This window comes from Durio zibethinus, chromosome 14 (genome assembly GCF_047325235.1).
Source record: "Durio zibethinus cultivar Kanyao isolate XHJ-2024 chromosome 14, ASM4732523v1, whole genome shotgun sequence".
Lineage (NCBI taxonomy): Eukaryota > Viridiplantae > Streptophyta > Magnoliopsida > Malvales > Malvaceae > Durio > Durio zibethinus.
This window is the reverse complement of record NC_143175.1, coordinates 24,345,429-24,364,774: the sequence shown is the minus strand read 5'-3', so window position 1 is coordinate 24,364,774 and position 19,346 is coordinate 24,345,429. Positions and strand designations below refer to the sequence as shown.

At 30.8% G+C, this 19,346-nt stretch overlaps 2 protein-coding genes and 2 pseudogenes across 7 annotated transcripts; 2 read left to right on the top strand and 2 right to left on the bottom strand.

Annotated features, from left to right (window-relative positions):
* Nucleotides 1-592: 592 nt before the first annotated feature.
* LOC111293964 (large ribosomal subunit protein uL11x pseudogene) lies at nucleotides 593-1,379 on the bottom strand (annotated as a pseudogene). The gene has a single exon (XR_016327839.1). The product of XR_016327839.1 is annotated as a large ribosomal subunit protein uL11x pseudogene (transcript).
* Nucleotides 1,380-6,365: 4,986 nt separating this feature from the next.
* On the top strand, nucleotides 6,366-7,569 carry LOC111294963 (protein S40-4 pseudogene; annotated as a pseudogene). Its single transcript, XR_016327264.1, has 2 exons — nucleotides 6,366-7,002; nucleotides 7,161-7,569. The product of XR_016327264.1 is annotated as a protein S40-4 pseudogene (transcript).
* A 2,898-nt stretch (nucleotides 7,570-10,467) lies between these two features.
* Nucleotides 10,468-12,903, top strand: LOC111295048 (uncharacterized). Of its 2 annotated transcripts, none has more exons than XM_089742925.1 (4): nucleotides 10,468-10,820; nucleotides 10,958-11,069; nucleotides 12,049-12,117; nucleotides 12,442-12,903. In XM_089742925.1, exons 1-4 carry the CDS (start codon nucleotides 10,690-10,692, stop codon nucleotides 12,496-12,498), a joined length of 369 nt encoding a protein of 122 aa, XP_089599051.1. In that variant the 5' UTR covers nucleotides 10,468-10,689; the 3' UTR covers nucleotides 12,499-12,903. The 2 variants fall into 2 exon arrangements, with proteins under 2 accessions (XP_089599051.1, XP_022744134.2); XM_022888399.2 differs by having other exon boundaries at nucleotides 10,469-10,820; nucleotides 12,418-12,903.
* Nucleotides 12,904-15,184: 2,281 nt separating this feature from the next.
* On the bottom strand, nucleotides 15,185-18,296 carry LOC111294489 (CASP-like protein 5A1). 3 transcript variants are annotated; one of them, XM_089742924.1, is made up of 4 exons: nucleotides 17,876-18,296; nucleotides 17,051-17,183; nucleotides 16,133-16,367; nucleotides 15,185-15,691 (listed from the first exon to the last, which is right to left on the bottom strand). In XM_089742924.1, exons 1-3 carry the CDS (start codon nucleotides 18,085-18,087, stop codon nucleotides 16,146-16,148), a joined length of 567 nt encoding a protein of 188 aa, XP_089599050.1. In that variant the 5' UTR covers nucleotides 18,088-18,296; the 3' UTR covers nucleotides 15,185-15,691; nucleotides 16,133-16,145. The 3 variants fall into 3 exon arrangements, with proteins under 3 accessions (XP_089599050.1, XP_089599049.1, XP_022743539.1); XM_089742923.1 differs by lacking the exon at nucleotides 15,185-15,691 and having other exon boundaries at nucleotides 15,895-16,367; nucleotides 17,876-18,292; XM_022887804.2 differs by lacking the exon at nucleotides 15,185-15,691 and having other exon boundaries at nucleotides 15,895-16,337; nucleotides 17,876-18,285.
* Between the last annotated feature and the right edge of the window lie 1,050 nt (nucleotides 18,297-19,346).

Sequence of the window (19,346 nt, the reverse complement as noted above, 5' to 3'; positions counted from 1 at the left end):
ATCAAGCAAGAAAAGTGAAAGAGAACCCCCTAGACCACTTACAACTTAAGATCACAACAGACCGCTAAGGTTCTCAAAAATCCGAACAACTCAGCCCTAGCAATAGGATTCCACAACAGATATCATGAACTTCAAATCCATAGCTATTCTATAGGCCATAAACACATTCAAAAAACAATAGAGAACTGCAACCAGGAGCAATAGCACAATCAAAAAGCATAAGTTAAATGCGTGCTAGTTGTCAATCTAAGAATCAATATAATACCACATCGAAACAATTGATTTAAGCATCAATACACCTTACATTACTACAGTCCAAAAGCATCTAGAGGCAGTAATGTTACTGAAACAAATTTAAATAACTAGCAGCCTGAACTAATCATCAGCAAAATGGCGAAATGCTATCAAAACGGAAGATAAGCAGGAGGAAATAAAAAGAACTATAATAAGAATCAATCACCACAAAACTCAAAAATCCTACCACACATTCAACAATTCATCAAACACAGAAGCAAATTACATGCATCAGAAAATAAATTCATCAAAATTAAGATTTCATCCCAATATTCGTTCCACAATAAGCAAAATCACCTAAAGCAAAATTTAAACCATAAATCTCATTCCACCATCCTCCACAATTTTCATCATCAATAAACCCCTTATGAGAATTAATCATCATCATTTTAACAGTTATCCAAAACTTATAAAAACATAAACTTTAAAAAAGAAAACAATAATTAAAGCGAAACCAAAAAAAAAAAACACTTTTTTTACTCCAAGGGAACATCAATTTCCCCCTCAGAAATCTCCTGCTGCATATCTTTAGGATCTTTCCCATCAACCGTACAGCCAACAGAAACACAAGTTCCCAAAATCTCCTTCACTGTTCCTCTCAAATCCTTAGCCATAGATCTGGGCCTCATCACTCTAGCAATCTCTATCACGTCATCAAGGCTAATACTCCCATTATGCTTAATGTTCTTTGTCTTCTTACGATCCCTCTCGGGCTCTTTCAATGCCTTGATGACCAACGCCGCGGCGGAGGGGACAACAGTGACTTTGGCTTGACGGTTCTGGACAGTGAGTTTGACGGTGACACGTAAGCCCTTCCAGTCCTTGGAGGTTTCTTTGGCGATGTCTTCACCGATTTTTTTGGGGGAGAGACCCAAAGGACCGATTTTGGGTGCGAGGGAACTGGCAGCTCCGACTTCACCTCCAGTGACTCGCACGAATACGTCAACGACTTGGGTCGGGTCGAACTTTGGCGGCATGGTTGCCTGCGACGACGGTGGCTACGGTTAGGATTGCGAAGAGTTAGAGAGCAAAACTGAGATTTTGGCGGAGGCGAGGTGGAAACTAGGAGAGTATCGAAGAGTTTAAAGTGATGGGAAATTAGGGTTTTGGGGTGTGTAATGTGTTGGGCTTTTGAAATGACGAAATAGTCCTCGGGTTTTGGAGAAATCTCTGGGCCCCTGTTGGCCCATTTAGCTACCCAATTTGAAATGAGACCTTTACCCAAGCCCACAAAAAAGTTTGCTTTATTTATATCTACAAATATACCATCACATCGCCAAATTTTTGGTGTAAGCGGTTAAAATTTAATATTTAAATGCAAAGCGTCTAGGTTTGAGCTCCCATAATAAAATTTTTTATTGATTGAATTTCTTGTACAATCAGGCTGTTTATGACATCGGCCCAAAAAAATTATATTATAATTAACTAAATTTAACATAAAATTAATTAAACCCATAAATAACGAGATTGAACTTAAAATCTCAGGAAAAATTACAATTGAAAGTAACTCTTTATATCTAACGTTGTGTCTCATCAGCTATTAAAATTTAAGACGTCATCTTAAAAGTTCGTGTTTGAATTTTAAGATAGTTAAGATAGAATTTACATGATAAAATTAAAATTTTAAATCATATTAACATATTTTCAAATCTCAAAATATAAATCTACCAGTTAGCAAGGGATGCATATATAAAGCAAACATTACCATGGATATGAGACATAGGTAATCTCTTCTCCTATCATCATACTACGTCGTATTTTGTACTGAAAAAGAGCCATCTTGGGTACCCTACCAATTGATAAAGAATCTATGGACATGCCACATGCATCCTTTAAATCCTCCAAGGAACTCCATTATTACCATACATAACACACTTAACTATATTTAAAAAAGGGGGGATAGGGGGGGTCATTTGTAATAAAAGGGGTTTGGATAAGATAAAGATAGATTCTAACATCCATAGCAAATTAGATAACCTTGAAGAAAATAAAATATACTCTAAGAACAACATTATTAGGCTATTTTATTTGTTTTTTAATCCAATTAAGATTTAAATATTATCTAACATAAGATTTTCTAAAGACTTTAGCTCATCGTATGGCAAGGCATGCATGCCTAGGTTTTCTTTAGGAAAATACTAGACTTAATGGCCTTGGAAAATTCAAGAATTTGCTTTGGAGGAGCTATTGTAGTACTAGCTAGGCCAAATCTTACATACTCATAAAATATTAGCAAGATTCACCATTATTACTTCTTACTGTTGTTTTTTTTTTTTTCTAATGAAATTTTCTAGAGTTTAGGTTTTGATTAGACGTCTTGAAAGACATGTAATTTGGATTTAATCGCATGGGTTTGTGTGTATTAAGAGTTAAAACAAATATCAAAGTTAGAAGTTTTTTCTTACTTCCAATCGATGAACTCGTGATTCACAAATAAAATGTTTATTTTAATATATGCATGCATCATTTGAGAAACAAATGTTTGGTTTGAATTGGGAATCATTTAAAGAAATTTATGTACCATTAAAAGAAAGGTTTGTGTACAAAATTATTATATCTATGACATACAAATTTATATCTTATTTAAATTAAATATTTTTTTATTACATCAAGATAATAAAGCATTAATATAAATAAAAAATAAATAAATATTTGATTTGAAATCAAATATTTGATATCCCTTCGAGTATTTTTAATCACTAAACTAAAGATTTTGAGACGAATATATATTTTTTTTAAACTTTTAACTAATTAAACCAACATAAAATATTTTATTTATAAATACATTACATCGATGTAAATAGTATATATTTTAAGAATGTTCAAAAAAAATTACGTCCAAACGAAGTTTAAAAAATTTTATAATTGTATTCAATTGTATTAAAAAAAAAAAAAACCTTAAATACCTGTCGGTTTTTATAAATTTACAATATGTGGTATTTTTTTTTTCTTTGCATTTTTGACTGAGATTAACGATCCAAGTGTTTAGTCACAAAATGTACATTTCGATACGATAATTATGAATTTTTCAATCAAACTCTCAAATAAATTTTAAAAACAAAATCAGGATGATTCATGGATAAATAGGTATATCCATCGTACTGTTGGACTTTAAAAAATAAAATTAAGACGACTATTTTATGCATGGCTGCTTTTTCTTCGGATTGAAAAACAAAAATGTTGTTTCCAAAATAAATGTATAGCCGAATTGTTTGATGGGGTTATGGAAACAGCATGAATGCACGATGTTGACAACACAATTCACAATTAAAATTGTTACATAACGTCTCATTCCAAATTTAAAATTTCAACAGTACCTGTGATTTAATTAATAACTAACAACCTAAAAAAAAAGTAGAGAAAAAAGAAAAAAAAAAAACTCCATGACAATATATATAATATATATATGAGAAATTATCAAATATATTGATAATGAAAGTTTTTAATTTTATAAGTGAAATTAAGATAATGACACATACTCTTTTTATATTTAAAATAATTAATTTAAAAAAAAATCAGATATATGTTATCATTTTAATATCGTTTATGAAATTAAAAATTTTACTGTTAATGTATTAAATAATATATATATATAAGCAAATTAATTACTTACCGTAACTTTGCTGCCTATGGTGAAATGCAAAAGGAAGTTGTGAAGATTAAATGAATTTCATATGTTCAATGGATTTGAGTTAAATTTTAAATTTTATTTTAATTAATTTATATAATTATTTTTAAATTGTATTATTCAATAAATTTGATATTCAAATTTTAATATCTACAAATTATGATATCATATGAACAGAAAAAACTTGGGCCAAAATTTTCACTTATTAAAGTGAAAAATATAAAAACCACATATAAACAAAATTCAACATGTTGCAATGATTTCAAAATTTTAACTTGAAATTTTAACTTTTTCATGTGTCTTAAATTATGCTTATCTTGCCAATCAAGCTTTGGTTTAGTAATAAAAAGAAGGTTTTATAATTTAAAAAATTTAGATCCAAATCATACCGTGCATGGATTTAATTATTTAGTTATATTATAATATTTTAATTGGTTATTTGTTTACTATAATTTAATTATGATATAATAATTATGAATATAACTTAACTCTGAAGTAATAGTTATAAATGTACCGTGAATATAATGTAATTCGATTAATTATATTAATGAAGTATTTGATTATAATTATAATTTAAAAAAATTTTATGCCTACCATAAACAATCTCTCACAATAACTCCATATTATATATATATATATTTTTTTTTCTTTAATGAATTCTATAATATCTTTCAAAGGCTTGTCAATAATGATTCAAAATTCAAAAATATGTAAAGAATAATATAATATTTAAAAGAAAAAATTTATATTACAAATTATTTATATTTTTATGAAACATGTCAATAAAAATTATAATCAAAATAAAATAAAATTTAATATACATTAAAAATTTAAAAAATAAATCAAACTAACAAGTAGCAATCAATGCATTAATTTAATTAAACAAAATTCCCATTCGATAATTTCTTAAACTTAAAACGTAAAATTTTGGAGACTTGGTCTTGCAATTGAGACAAAACTTCATTAAAATTTTGAACAATTTTATTTTTTTAAATAAAAACTTTCAACTTTCATATCATTATGACAGGTAGGCTTTTAAAATTTTGTCATCGTAACATGCCACATCATTTATTTTAAGAGTGAGCAAAATTTAATTTATATCAATTAGGTCCATCGAAATTGAATGAATTCGATTGAATCGATTTAATTTGTTTGATTTAATTTATAATTAATTTTTTAAATCGATTAAATTAATTAATTCGATTAATTTTTTATTTTTAAAATTGATAATCGCATTAATCGAATTAATCGATTTTTTAATAATTAAAAATTAAAAAATTAAGATAAATATTTATTTTTTTTGTAAAATATTATTGAAATTATTAAATTATTTAATAATTTAATTTGAATGATATTAAAATTTAAATTTTATTAAATTAAATTTATAATTAAATAATTATTCATAATAAAAAAATAAAAAAATAATTATTTAATCAAATCAATCGAAAAAAATTGATTTTAATTAATTATATTATAATCAATTATTTTATAATATTTAATCGATTTAATTATTTATTAAATAAAAATCAAATAAATTAATTATTAATTTTTTAAAATCGAATCAATGTTTGATTATTTACTCACTCCTAATTTACCAATCGCGACAAAAATAAAAACTCTCACGAAATTCAACGATAAGATAAAAAATTTGCCGTACATACGTGTCAAGATGTGGACGTCCTGATCTCTAAATTTCGGTGATGGGACATGCCCTTGGTCTTGCAGTCCACTCAGCCAATGAATTCTGCAGTGACCAATGGAGCGCTGTGGTTGGTCCACTATTCATCCGCTTTGGTTCGATTGGATAAATTTCCTCGGCGTCCACTATCAATTATTCAATGGAGGGCCCATAAAAACATTTATATTACGTGTCATTTCGTGCGCTGAAAATTACTAACATTTAAAATTTTTTTTAAATAGTGTCCAACGTGTCATCCCGAGGTAATTTAAGGATTTTAAACAGTGAGAAATTATCACATGCTTTTAGGTAGCCCCCATTAAATTGAACACGCTTTCAAATATTTTCTAATAATTCCACTTAAAAAGTATTATTTGCTTAAAATAAATAATTTAATTTATGATTTTTAAAAACAGTTTGTTTGATGATATTTTGAATTGAAAAATGAAGCATTCAATTGTTTTTGGTAAAAAATTAAATGTTCAAATATAATTATTTATTTGATTTTTAAAAAAAATTGAATCCGATGTTTAAATAGAATAGACGTCCACCTAGTACTAGTTATTGTTGAAATTTTAACAAGTTATAATTCACTAATAAATGTAAAAAATCATAAACCAATAATGAGCGAATTGTACTTGAAATCAACCTATCATGTGAGAAATCAAGTGAGAAGCTCATGGGTAGCTGGTGAGGATGCAAGCATGGTAAAAATTTCCCTCCTTATAACTTTGACTTGCTTAGTTGCAAGAGAGAGCTTATCCACTACATCATTATAAAAATGCAAGATGATGAACCATTATAGCAAAGGAAAAGAAAGACGAGACAGACCCAAAATTTCTTGTTTTCTTCTTCTTGCAAAAATGGCATCAAGGAAGATCTTTTTTGGTTCAAAACCAAGCTACATCTACCCAACCACGGAATTGGATGATGGAAATCTCATCAACAACACTTTATCTGATCATAACAACCATTTCGAGTTCGATGAAGCAGATGTATGGAACAATTCAAATGATCAAGCAACAAGTAACGTGGATGCTAAAAACCCATTGCCAAATTCACGAGCTAAGAAACTTTTCAGAAAGATGGAGGTAAGTGATAATCATAGGTCGACCCAAATGGCCGCCTCAGCTTCATTGCCAGTCAACATCCCGGACTGGTCCAAGATTCTTAAAACAGAATACAGGAAACATGGCAAGAGTGACGAAGAAGTTGACGACGGTGATCGTGATGGAAGGGTTCCTCCGCATGAATATTTGGCTAGAAGAAGAGGCGATTCGTTCTCTGTTCATGAAGGAATTGGAAGGACTCTGAAAGGAAGAGACTTGCGTCGAGTAAGAAATGCTATCTGGAAAAAAACAGGGTTTGAAGATTAACCCCAGAAACAGAACAAAAAACCCAGGTTGAATCCTGTGTTCTTTCTTTTTTTTGAGTAAGATAATTTTATAGAGTTAATTGGCAAATTTTTTTATTGCCATATCCATATTTTTTCAACTTTTATCCTCTGATTTTCGGTGTTTTCAGATTCATCAGTGGTTTTTTTTTTTTTTTTTTGGGCAGATCTCAATGATAATTTATTTTTTGTTTAAAGTAGCAACAAGCTTGTTTCACTATTTCCTTTTAGGGTATTTTTATTTATTAAGGAAATTGACAGAGGAAATTAAAAACTATGTATGGTGATGCAGACTCATAGAAATGGTGGTTGTTGGCAGGATAACAACAGGCTAGCTAAGAACAACCCTTTTAAGTAAAATTCACTGTTCATTCAATCTCTGAGCAAATGACAAATCGAGCCTTTGGATTTTCTTCTTGTCTGTAGCACAGACCAAGACTGGAAATATTTATTTTATGGTTTGATGTCAACATAAAGTATTACCTTATCCGATGTTGAATTATTCTCAGAGACTTTTCTGTATATGTTGTAGTTGCATTAATAAAAAATATATATAAGCCATTTATTTTAATCTGAAAATAACGTTATAGTACAAAAAAAAAAGAAAGATGTTGTCATTGCTCATTATTAATTTTTCTTTAAATGCAAATTACCTTCTCACCAAAAAGAGAAAAACAAATTTTTTTCATGAATGTCATCATGACTGATTCACGAGAGTTTATGTTCATTGGAAAACAAATATCAGCATGATTGGTTTCGGATTTTAGTTTTCACCAAATAATAATTTACAAGTAAAATGAGATTATTTTAAGAAAAATCTTAAATATTATTATTTTATAAAAGAGATTTTAATTTGAAAAAAATTATAAATATTAAAAATTAAATTATATTTTATTTTTAAAAAATAATTATAAATCTCAAAATGGCTAATCATTCTAATTCAAGATTTTTGAATGTTAGATTTTAATTTTTCTTTTATTTTTTTCAAGTTAGGCAATTACTCTATTTTTAAACTACTAAAATGATTTTGAGAGAAACTAAAGATAGGACAAAACTTAAAAAATTCTTACTTAAGCTTGAAGAAAAAATGTTCTTAACTGTCAGTCCATCTACGATTCTACAGGAAAAAAAAAAAAAAAACTGCAATTACAATGGTTGGGCAGTAATAAATAAATCATCAAACAAGAGCAGCTGCTTGATTTTATAACCTTGGTTTTTTTTGTGTTTATGTCTTTTTTTTTTTTTTTTTTCATTTGGTTGTGTAATAAAGATAATTAATTTAGGACCACCATGATAAGGTGAAATATGCTGAAAAGAAAGAAAATAATGGCATTAACTTAAACCAAACTTTGCCCAAAGTCACCTATGAAGATGTGACAATTAAAAGTTCAATTACTTGAATGTTGAGTTATGTTTTTTATTTTATTTTATTTTTGATTGACAGCTTTGGCCCATTGCCATGAATTATGTCCTTCAAAAAGGAGAAAGTAGGTGTTTTTTATGAAAAAAAAAAAAGGAATTTTCCAAACTTATTTTTATAAATCATCAAACAATAAAAAATATATTTTTATTTCAAAAAATTATTAAAAAAATGATTTTTATAAAACAAACAGAGGTTAAGAGTTAAAATTCAACCTCCAAGAATTGAAAGGTGACCAATTCAAATGGATAGAGATGTATGTTATCATTTACTTCAAAAGCTTTCCTCTCTTTTGTTTATACTTTAATCTTCAATCATTCAAAAGGTAAATCATATATATTTTTTGAGTCGATTTTTTTAATTAGTTGTTAATACATTAAAATTGATATTGAAAATTATAAATTTAAAAAAATTTATACATATAATATTTTTTTATCGGATAAATATAAAAAAATAAAAAAGATTCAAATAAAAATTAAAAAAAAGTACAAAAAAAATTTAAGGGTGAATTCTGAAGTTCAACTTCCCCTTTTTCTTGGGCATTGTTGAATTTTGAAGTTTTATCAAGCTTAGCCAAGAATTAGACAGCAAACCTAAACCTATAATTAAGGACCAAGCTATGTAAAGACCAAGACATGGGGGACAGGAAGCTTCGGTGCTTCTTAAGCCATAAGCCCAAACAGCAAGAATTAGCCTCCGACGATAGGTAGAGGGGCGGCCTGCGATGATACAGTGAAACCCATCCTTATTCCGCACTCCTTAGGCTTTGAACTTATATAAATCATGAATACGAGGCTGGATAATTTGTCACAAGGGCTCAAGCTAATCCAATTTAGTAGGGTTTTAGATTTTATCGTATTTTAACGTGATGTAATTAAATTTTTTATATTATTAATTGAGTTTAAATATTAATTTAAATATTTTTTAATAATTTTATTTAATCATAATTATAACAATTATTATTATTATTATTTTAATCTCATTGTTCATTTAAATATACCCTTAATAGTTTGCAGTCACAAAGCAAGCTATTCCAGAAAGCAACCCTCTCATTGTAGGGTTCCAAATCTCGCCTCGATCTTTTGACATCTACCTCTTTTTTTTTTTTTTTAAAGTTAAATGTTATGATTCATATTATCTTGTGATATATTATTTGTTTTCAATTTATAATTTTCACTTCATAAAAGATGTGTTAAAAATTAAGTTATATTTAAAATTAAATATAATACACAGTCGATATGAGATTTATAATTAGTATTTAAAAAATATATTATTTAAAAATTAAATATTTATAATATATTTAAATATTAAAATAATATGATAAATATAATTATTAATTTATTTTTTAAAAAATTAAAATAAATTTTAAAATTTTTTTATATTATAAATAATATCATATCTTAAATATGATATTATTATTTAATATGAATACGGCATTAATAATATATATATATATATTAATTGTATCAATATAATTAAGACAAGAAATATAATTATGTTATTTTCATATATTTTTAAAGTTATTAGGTCTAAATGAATTGTCGATCGTGGTCTCGCGCACTAACCCCTACAGGTACCGGTAGGAGGCACCGCCCTATCTAAACCAATCATCGTATTGGTCCCTGGTCCCTTTGCTGGAAAGGCTCGGCTTCAAAAACCTAAGTGGAGCTTCCGCCTCATACAGTTCCTCCAGGAATGGAGGTAGGCCTAGCCCAGGCTTGCTGCCTCGTAAAGCCGGCCCAATAATTGTTGTCTTTATAAGTGAATATATCGTTGTTTTATTACTACTTTATGAAACGAAAATTTATCTTATATTTTGGATGGATTTTTTTAAATGAAATTTGCTGATTATCATACATTTTATTAAAGTATATTTAAATTAATAAATAAACTAATATGTTAAATAAAAAGACACATCATAATATTATAATATTGTTTATAGAATTTAAAAAGTCATTTTTATTTTGCATATATCTAAAAAATACATTAAAAAATCTATAAAATATATATAAAATGATACTATCATTTTTAATCTTGAAAATTGAAAAGTTTGTGAACATTTTACAGTCCAAAGTCCAAACCAAAGTACCAAGTAATGTGAATCTGGTACGACGTTGTCTCAAGAGTTATCTAAGTCGATGTTGGCTTTGTTCATAAACCAAACAACCCATACTAAAAAAAGGCTTGGAAAGTGAAAGACAAACGTCAAATTCTGATAAAATAAAATAAATAAACAATTCAAGAAGAAGAAATTTATACAGCAAAAAAAAAAAAAAATGATGGTAGGAAGAGAGAGGAGGAGAATATTGGTGGGATTAGCGGTGGCTATGTTTTTAGGAATGGCAGTTTATTTCAGGCTTTGGACAATTGCTAACTTTGTCTCTTCTGATGATGCTGAGTTGCTAAGGTTGGTTTCCTTTTTTCCTGGAAAATCATCGGTTTTGACTAAATTTTGCTTGTTTTGAATTCTGGGTTTTTTTGCTTTTTTTAAATTCTGCTTAATTTATAATTAAAATGATGGTTTTTTTTTTTCTTGGAGAGAAGGAGACAGTTTGATCTTGCAAACAAAGAGGCAATGGATGAATCTGCAGAGTGGAGGCTGAGATTTGATGAGGAGGCAGACAAGGCTGCAAAGTGTGCCAAGGAACTAGAAGAGGTATGCTGATTTCTTGTTGGCGTTTTCACTTTCTTATTAAATTTGGATTATAAGTAGATTTAGCATTGCTCTTCTTGATTTACGGTCAATTGGGATGATCTCAAATTTACTTCTCTTCCAGAACATTCATTTGGAAAAGATTAGTATTAAAACAGAGTTGCAAAGGAGAGTGAGAGAGTGAATATAGTTGATCTTACTGACCATTTAAAAAGTTCAAATTGGGAGCTAAGTCCAATTAGCAGTTTTGTTTCATATATGAAACTGGAATATTTTATCTTGCCTTCCTTCTTCTAAGAAATCTCAATTGAAATTCCTGCATAAAAATCTAAAATCTGGAGCTTGTTCCCTTCAGCAGTTATGACTAGTAGATGACTCTGGAGAACTACCTTATATCTGCCTAGTGTTTCTAAGGATTTCAAGGAATTGCTTTGCATTTGACATTCTGCTAAAATTTCTACTGGACAAATTATTAAAAAGCTATAATTGGGAGCTTGTTACCTACCACATTTCCTGTTTTAAGAGAAATTTCATGTCAAAACATTCATACTTTGTTAGGAATATTTTTAGACTAATTTCAATGGAACATTTATTTCAAATTTGCAGGTGGTTCATTAGTCTGACTAGGTGATTCTTGTCACATACATCCTTTATGTTTTGTGTAATTGCTGGAAAAACCTTGGAGCACGTGTCAACAATATTATTCTGCATGACCAATTTATCAGAAATTGTTTTCTACTTTATGTTGAAAATGAAAAATTAAAAATTGATAAGTAAATCATGCAACAAGAATTGATAAAAAAATGCTTTCCGAACAATCAAATTACAGCTGTCAATGTATTACATTTATGTTTGGCAAGTTTCTTTTACGGGTGATCTTTTAAGAATATATGCATGTTGGAACAACGAAACCGTTTTACTTGCTATCTTTTTATCCTTGAAAGCATAAAGAGAACTGATAGAGTATGTGCTTCTTTCACAGATTAAGGATTCTACTGAGAAGAAGGAGGATTCCACTAGCTTTAATGAAAAACTGGCCTCACTGCAAAAGGTGACCTCTGCAGTACTGAAACCTGTTTTCTTTCTTTCTTTATCCTTGAGATATCTTGTTATTCATCACTTATCACTCATCAGTTACTGAAAATTTGTCAAACAGCAATTTTTGTTATTACTTAAAATGGATCTGAAGAACAAAAGAATGCCTCAATTATGCTTTTAGTCTTTTTTCTTTGTTTTTTGCCTGTATTTGATCAAGATCGTAGAACTCCTACTGTAGTGCTGGCAATGTAACTTACAAGCTTATTCAGTTATGGATTTTTACTACTTTATTGACAAATTCCAACGTTAGCAGGAAAATGCTGCTTTGCTCGTGCAGGTGGAAACGTTAAAAAATGAGCTTGATGCTGAAAAAGGGAGGTGTCACTCAGAATAGAGAAACTGACAAATTTATTGCAAATTGGATTGAGCAGAACTTCACCTGACTTCATTGCTTGCAACTAAGTGGTTCAACGGTCCAGTTTTTCGCCAACGAATCTGCGGTTTCCAGGGTTATTCAAATACGGGGATGGACGTTAAAGTTGTTCTCTCCCTATGCGTAATTGATGCCTAAATTTTAATGTAACAAGTGTTTGAGGAGTAGGCATACTTTTTGGGTATAGAAAAATTCTATTTCGAGGTGGGTTGAGACCAGGAAAAACAAAGCCTATCTTTTTCCTTTTGTTAGGGTATATCTAATTTTGCATTTTCATTTATTTCTTCGGACACTATGGTATTGGTTACTTGGCATGTTTATGCTCGAATAGGCAATTTAATGTTTTGGACAAACTTTCTTTTCTAACAGATGTACATTAGCTTACTTTGCCATCTCTGCTATGCAAGCAATGATCAAGATTGGTGACGCAGTCTTTAGTTTCAAGTCCTCACTGGAGTTTGAACACAAGATTGATTCCGATTTTAAAGCGAACTTTCGCATTATATGTTGAGCACAGTCTTGGTCACATGATCGTTAGATCAAACAGCCTTGTCGACTTAGTCATTAGATCAAACAAGGCAGCAAGCCTGAATTTAAAGCAAATTTCCATTTTATACGTGGAAGTAAACTGCAATAGTTTACCAGATAAAAAGAGATTTGGTTTAATAATTCATTTGCATAATCATTGCTTTTCTTAGCAATAATTAGCAAGCAGTAGTAAAATGGAGATCATACCTATACAGCATCTCTGGTATCTTTCTCCTACCTTGTTAATGCAATTGTGACAGCCAAGATAGATGGTTAGACATCGGTTATTCCTAAGCTAGATGACTTCTGAGCTTGTTAGACAACAGTCATTGCTAGACCAAGTGGGAGCTATCCTCGATCAGGGGTGCTTGTTGAACAATTAGGATCTGTTGTAGGGATAGGTTTCAGTTCATGGAGAAACTTTGTTATGGTCTGCGCAAAAACTTCTCCATTATCAGGTTGATTTTCAGTGTTGCTTCCTCTAGTGTTCTACAAAAGATCAATACAGAATTGGTTTTTCAGGGGGAAAAATAAAGGCAGAACCCAAAGCAAAAATAATGGATGCATGGGATTTCATTTTTGTTAGTTTGTTTTTATGTTCAAGTTAAATGCCACAATTCCATGCCGCTAATTTTGATCTACCAAGAGATGTGATTTTGCTTCTCTGCAAGTACGTTGGAGACAAGCCTGAGTACTGCAATGAGTTTTTGGATGACACCAACGAGCAAATAAAGAAAAACACTTCATGAATGCACATTATACTTATGATTCTTCCTTCTATTTGAAATTAATAAAGAACAAGTCTCATAAAAAAGAAAGGACAACTTGAAGGACCTAAAGAAATTACCCTTCGTTGCATTGATGATCTGGTTCTAACATCCATCATCTCAACAAGCTCATCAAACTGACACAGCACACTCACAACTAAATCAATTTTGTTCTCGTCAAAACAGAAAGAAAAGTATACTACCATGTTTTACCTTTCTTAGTCTTTCAACTAAGATTAGGTGTAAAACCATAAGAGTGTTAAACATTAATAATTACTAAAAACACTGAATATTTTTCACAGTACCAGTTTTGTCTGTCTGCAAATTTTCTTGCATGGTAATAAGAGTTAGAAAAAGATCATTTCTCTTTAGACTCACATGTTCCACAGTACCAGTTTTGTCTGTCTGCAAATCCCATGTGTCATCCAACTAGTACTTAATAATATTGTTGAGAAAAGAAAAAAAAAAAAAACAAAGGAAGGAAATCTATGTAGATCAAGTGATGGTGCCTACTTGGCTTCAGATATTAACATTGAAGTACCTGCTTTATCATTGTTTGATACTTCCTTAAACATTGGTATAGCCTTTTATCTTCTTCTTTTTCTTCTGCTTTGGACATTATCAGACTCTCGAATGATGAAATATTCAAGAATGGAGTAATTAAAAAGGTTGATAAATATATATACCCGGTGGAGAGCTTGTCATGAACATGAAAATTTGGTGCTTTTTCAAGAATCTGATATGGCCGTTACCACCATATATATCTTCTTCTATAAGCAGCCAAACGCAATTCTTGTGATGACAAACCTTGTCAAAGCTTTTCAGTCTCAAGAGAGAGAGGTTAATACTCCTAGAAATAAGTAGGAAAAAAGGGCAATTGAAAGAGAATAAATGGCTAGCCAAAATAACAGGAGAATAAACGCTTTATTATAACTTTAACTACTGCCCATGTCCACCACCAATGAATTGATAAAACTGATGAATATCACATCAGAGGAGTCCTCTGCATCTTAGCGTAGTTCATGAAAATGTGATTTCAATTCAGATTATCTTTTGTCTTCCAAAGATTTGGAGAATTAGTTTTCTTTTCATTTCATTTCATTTGTTTCTTTTTTATAGGAGAAAGAGATGGTAGATGTTAGCATTTGAATCTCAAACTTACCGACTATCACTTTTTAAAGGTAAATGCATGAACTAATATAACTACACTCGGGATTCATTCCTTTCTTTTCTTTTGCTTTTAACTTTTAGTGGAGTATCTTTCATGTCGCTATAGTGTGAGAATCAAGCCTTTTCTTCCCCATGAAATGTGGAAATTTCAACTTCAGAATTTCTAAGTCAAAGAAACAAACTCAAGAAACATGCAAATATTGTTGATTACATATGCATGAAACTAAATTTGCTGACATCTCAAATTACAAGTGTTATAGCTTAGCCCTAAATTCTGGGATTAATCTAAATCCTATTCTGTTCAACAATGACCATGAAGAATATAACCGACCATTATCAATTTCATGTGAAAGAATAAACATGAAGGATATTCCCTAAGCGTGCAAAGTGTGTATTGCAGAAACCATCCAAACCAGAAGGCACAGACCATTTTCAAAATGCTTGCAGAAACTTCTGTCTAAACTGAATATCTGATTGAGTCCAAACTACCAATGAAATCAAGTCATTTTCAGAACAGCAAGAACAGAAAGATGTATAGCAAACATTGTGTCGCAAAGTTGAAGCCGGAGCTTAATTAGCTCGGTTAGTTCATTTAGCCACCATTAAGAGGTGACATACAGCAGGTATGGGATTCAAATGCTAGCTCTACAATCTCTTCTCCTATTCTCAGCATGCAGCCTCTTATGTACCTAAAAAGAAAAAGAACAATGTGTCGCAATGTTAGGCACCAACAGGCTAGCGTAAGAATGACATAGTTAATCCCTTCAGTCTACTTTTAGAAGCAAGCTTGAGCCTCATCAAAACATCCAATGTTGGGATAAGAAGAAATAATTATTCCAATGTATGAAGAGTAACCAGCACTGGGACTATCAGCCCTAGACAGGATAAGAAGAATCACTATCTTCAAAATGGTAATTCAACTATCAGCAACGAAAATCGGGGAAGCAAGTAATTTATAATTTAATAATTGCTTTCCCTCAAAGATACAAATACTGTACTCAAAATGGAAAAAATTACCTTAGGAAACCTAACAAAAATCATCTACGTACACTGTTGGTGCAATCAACAATAAAACAGATTGAAAAGGTAGCACAACGCTACAACAGAAGTACAAATTTCACCGATCAAACCTGTAAACAATCATCACTGGGATGCCAATGACCAGAAATTCAACAGAAAGGATGGTGACATGACAAACCAGCTGATAAAGGCCATTGCTGTAGCAGTCTCAAACCTAGTGCAGTGGTTGATAGCACATTTATCAAGACCATTGCCAATCAGAACTGTGATTCCAGCAGATGCACAAGCAGCAGCAAATGTAAGGGTGGAAGTGATCTGCACCAAAACATTACCAGCTTTATTGAACTGGCAAATGAAGTAAATCCCATAATTTAAGGCAGTGACCAAACATCCCCACCCCAGCACCCAAAGCTACCCTACAAAGATTGTGCAATGGCATACTAGCATGTGCATTGAGAAAAATAAATGTGATAAACAGTGTCAGATTATCCATTTCTATATACCTCTGTTGCCAAAAAGAGGAGAAAATGTTTTTGAAATTGGATGGAAACTTTATTTGCAAAATCAGAATAGCCATTGCCTAGTGAAATGTACGTCAACAAGGCTTAAATTACAGTATAAGGGTCTCTTTCTTTAATGATTTAAATTATTAGATCCTTCGTTCTCTTTTAAAAGGTTTCTGTACGAACAGAAAAGGCAAAATGCAAGAATGACTATAACCTCCGGCATCTGTTATAATAACTTTAACCTCAAAGAACTGAAAGAAGTATTATGTGAAAAAATTCAACCTGCATACTCAATGTAATGAAAGATGTCTAAGCAAAATATTGGTTAACAAAACCAAATCATAGCTCCCATCAACTGAAGCTTTACTTTAGGTAATGACCTTACAAATTTATGAAAGGATGAAACAATAACAAGCATACAAATTTCCTAGAGTTAAACCAGTACATAAATGGCAAACCAAAATGATAGTTTCATGATAAGCCTTGCTGCAGACTTTATATGCATGATCAAGTGTCTCTTACCCCGTCACCAATGGTGAACAAACAGATCGCTATGTAGTTCCGCAGGCTGCGTTTCACCAAAAGGGCATATATGTCGACAAATGCCAGGGTCAGGCTCCACAAACTTTGCAAGCCAACAGCAAGAAGGAGGTAGCTGATGCATTAAAAGCATAAAATTAATATTCATGTTACAAAGAGGATTAAAATCATGAAATTATCATTTTTATCGAAAAGACAACAGTTTGTTGAAACTGTTTCATAATCTCAGCTCATGAACTAAAAACTGGTAACTGAAGCTAAATATACACAAGAAGAAAGAATGCCAAATTTTATTAGTATAAAGCATCTGAAGATAGTAAAATGTGGAACTTCTTTGAAGGAAGCCTGTTGAACTGACATAAATGCTATATATTCAGCTCTAAATTGCAAATGTCTAGGTTGCGACGTCAGACGAACTCAACATATTACATTATTATGTGCTCAGAACAGTTTGATTTAATCAAAAAGAAAAAGGTATTCTTGTGCCCATAACTATATCGATCATCAAAGTCTAGACATTTATTCAAATGTATTACCATATAAAATGTGTTACAGACATAAGACATTATGGCAAATAAACAGGCATCTCAAACATAACAATTTTCCTATATGTCTGCTTGGAAGATCATAATTCTATTGTAAATTTTACACTATTGGGTTTTTGTATAAAAAATAGAAACTGGAATTCACACAGAGAAAGATCACAACTTACAATCTATTTAATACAACATTAAAAAACCCCAAAAAAAAAAGGAAAAGACTCAAAAGTCAGAATCAAAAAGGAAATGAAAAAAAAAAGGGAATTACCAAAAAGCTGTAACGGAGCGGAAATCATTGGTGGTGGCCATTACAGAGACAGAAATGATGGCAAAAATGAACTGAGAAAGACGAAGAAAGAGGCCACCTTTAGTCCCAGGCATGCCTTGGACGTCCTTCATCCTCACTCTAGGATCGTGCACGGCAGCCTCCGTCAACGGTGGAGCCTCCACCGGGTGCACAGAAGGACGGCTCACGTTCATTACTTCCTTTCCCTTCTCAGTCCAATTCGCTTCCTTTTTACGGAAAAGTAAGGACTTTTGTTGAATTGCAAGAAACAAAGCTCTAATATTTCATTGGTTTTTTTTTTCGTTGTCTTAATTTCTTCCTGACAAAGTAAAATTGGAACTTGGCACGGCGTGTGGGTTGAGTTCCCCGTGTGCTTCGAACGAACTGCCGAGCTACTTGACTTTAGTTAAAAAGTCAATGCTGAATGGTATACAGTTGAATCTGAGCCGTTACTATCATGAACAGTGGGGCCTAGTCTTTTCGTACTGATGAGACTGGCATTATCTCTTACGAAAAAAAAAAAAAAAAAAAAGCTCAAAATTCAGTAGGCAAATCACAAATGCTTGCTTTAGGCCTGCAAGTTGCAAAAGCTCACTTTTAAAAAAGAGTTCTTGTTCGTTTAATGTGGGTTTCATTTGTTCTTGTTGTTGCCAAGATTTTAAGGACGTTAGTTTTTCTTGTTCACCAAAAAAAAAAAAAAACAGAACAAGAAAATTATTATGGTATTGCAGTTGGATCATTGTTAAAAGAACACCAAAATTATTGATCATGCAAGGAAAGCTGAAAGAAACTCTCTTCTAATAAAGCAAGCAACTAGAGAAATAACCACTACCCATAATTGCCCTGCCTTATTAGCCTTTTCAATTCTCATTTCCGCACCAAAATTTTCATTACAGTTCTGCTTTTGAACATCCATGGTAAAAAAAATATTATAACATGCTAAATGTGCCTAGCATGATATATTACTTTGTTCTAGTTGGCTGGGAGAAATTCAACTCTTTGTTTTTTTTGTGTGAATATTTTATCCATAGATAAAAATATTATTAATATTAATTAATTAATTAATTTTTCGTATCTCATTTATAAATTTTTTTATATTTGATGACTCTCAAAACAGTAAAACAGGAATCATCGTAATAAAATATTAAATTTTGTCAATCTCAAATTAAAAAAAAAAACGGGATTCATCAATTAATTTATATTAATAGAAAGTATAAAAGGAAAAGGCCTAATGGGTAGTGGCGAATCCAGACAAAACTACAACAGGAGATTTTGGGCTGTAGCTATTGCAATTTTTAGGCCGTGAATGGGGCAGTTCGATACCTTGACGATCGAGAAAGGGCTTGATAGTAGGGTTTACCCTTTCTCCCTGTGAATAATGTTTTTTGGGCCCCATATCTGGGCTAAATAATTTCTGTTTTTGTGAATAATTAAGAATCATTTCTTTCTTTCT

What these genes read in the sequence shown, in the direction of transcription:
- LOC111295048 (XM_022888399.2), top strand. Translation starts at nt 10,690, where the DNA reads ATGATGGTAGGAAGAGAGAGGAGGAGAATATTGGTGGGATTAGCGGTG. An exon ending in GATGATGCTGAGTTGCTAAG is followed by an intron (nt 10,821 to 10,957) that starts GTTGGTTTCCTT and finishes CTTGGAGAGAAG; the next exon opens with GAGACAGTTTGATCTTGCAA. An exon ending in AACTGGCCTCACTGCAAAAG is followed by an intron (nt 12,118 to 12,417) that starts GTGACCTCTGCA and finishes CAACGTTAGCAG; the next exon opens with GAAAATGCTGCTTTGCTCGT.
- LOC111294489 (XM_089742924.1), bottom strand. Translation starts at nt 18,087, where the DNA reads ATGAACGTGAGCCGTCCTTCTGTGCACCCGGTGGAGGCTCCACCGTTG. An exon ending in CGCTCCGTTACAGCTTTTTG is followed by an intron (nt 17,184 to 17,875) that starts GTAATTCCCTTT and finishes TTAATGCATCAG; the next exon opens with CTACCTCCTTCTTGCTGTTG. An exon ending in TGTTCACCATTGGTGACGGG is followed by an intron (nt 16,368 to 17,050) that starts GTAAGAGACACT and finishes TTCATTTGCCAG; the next exon opens with TTCAATAAAGCTGGTAATGT.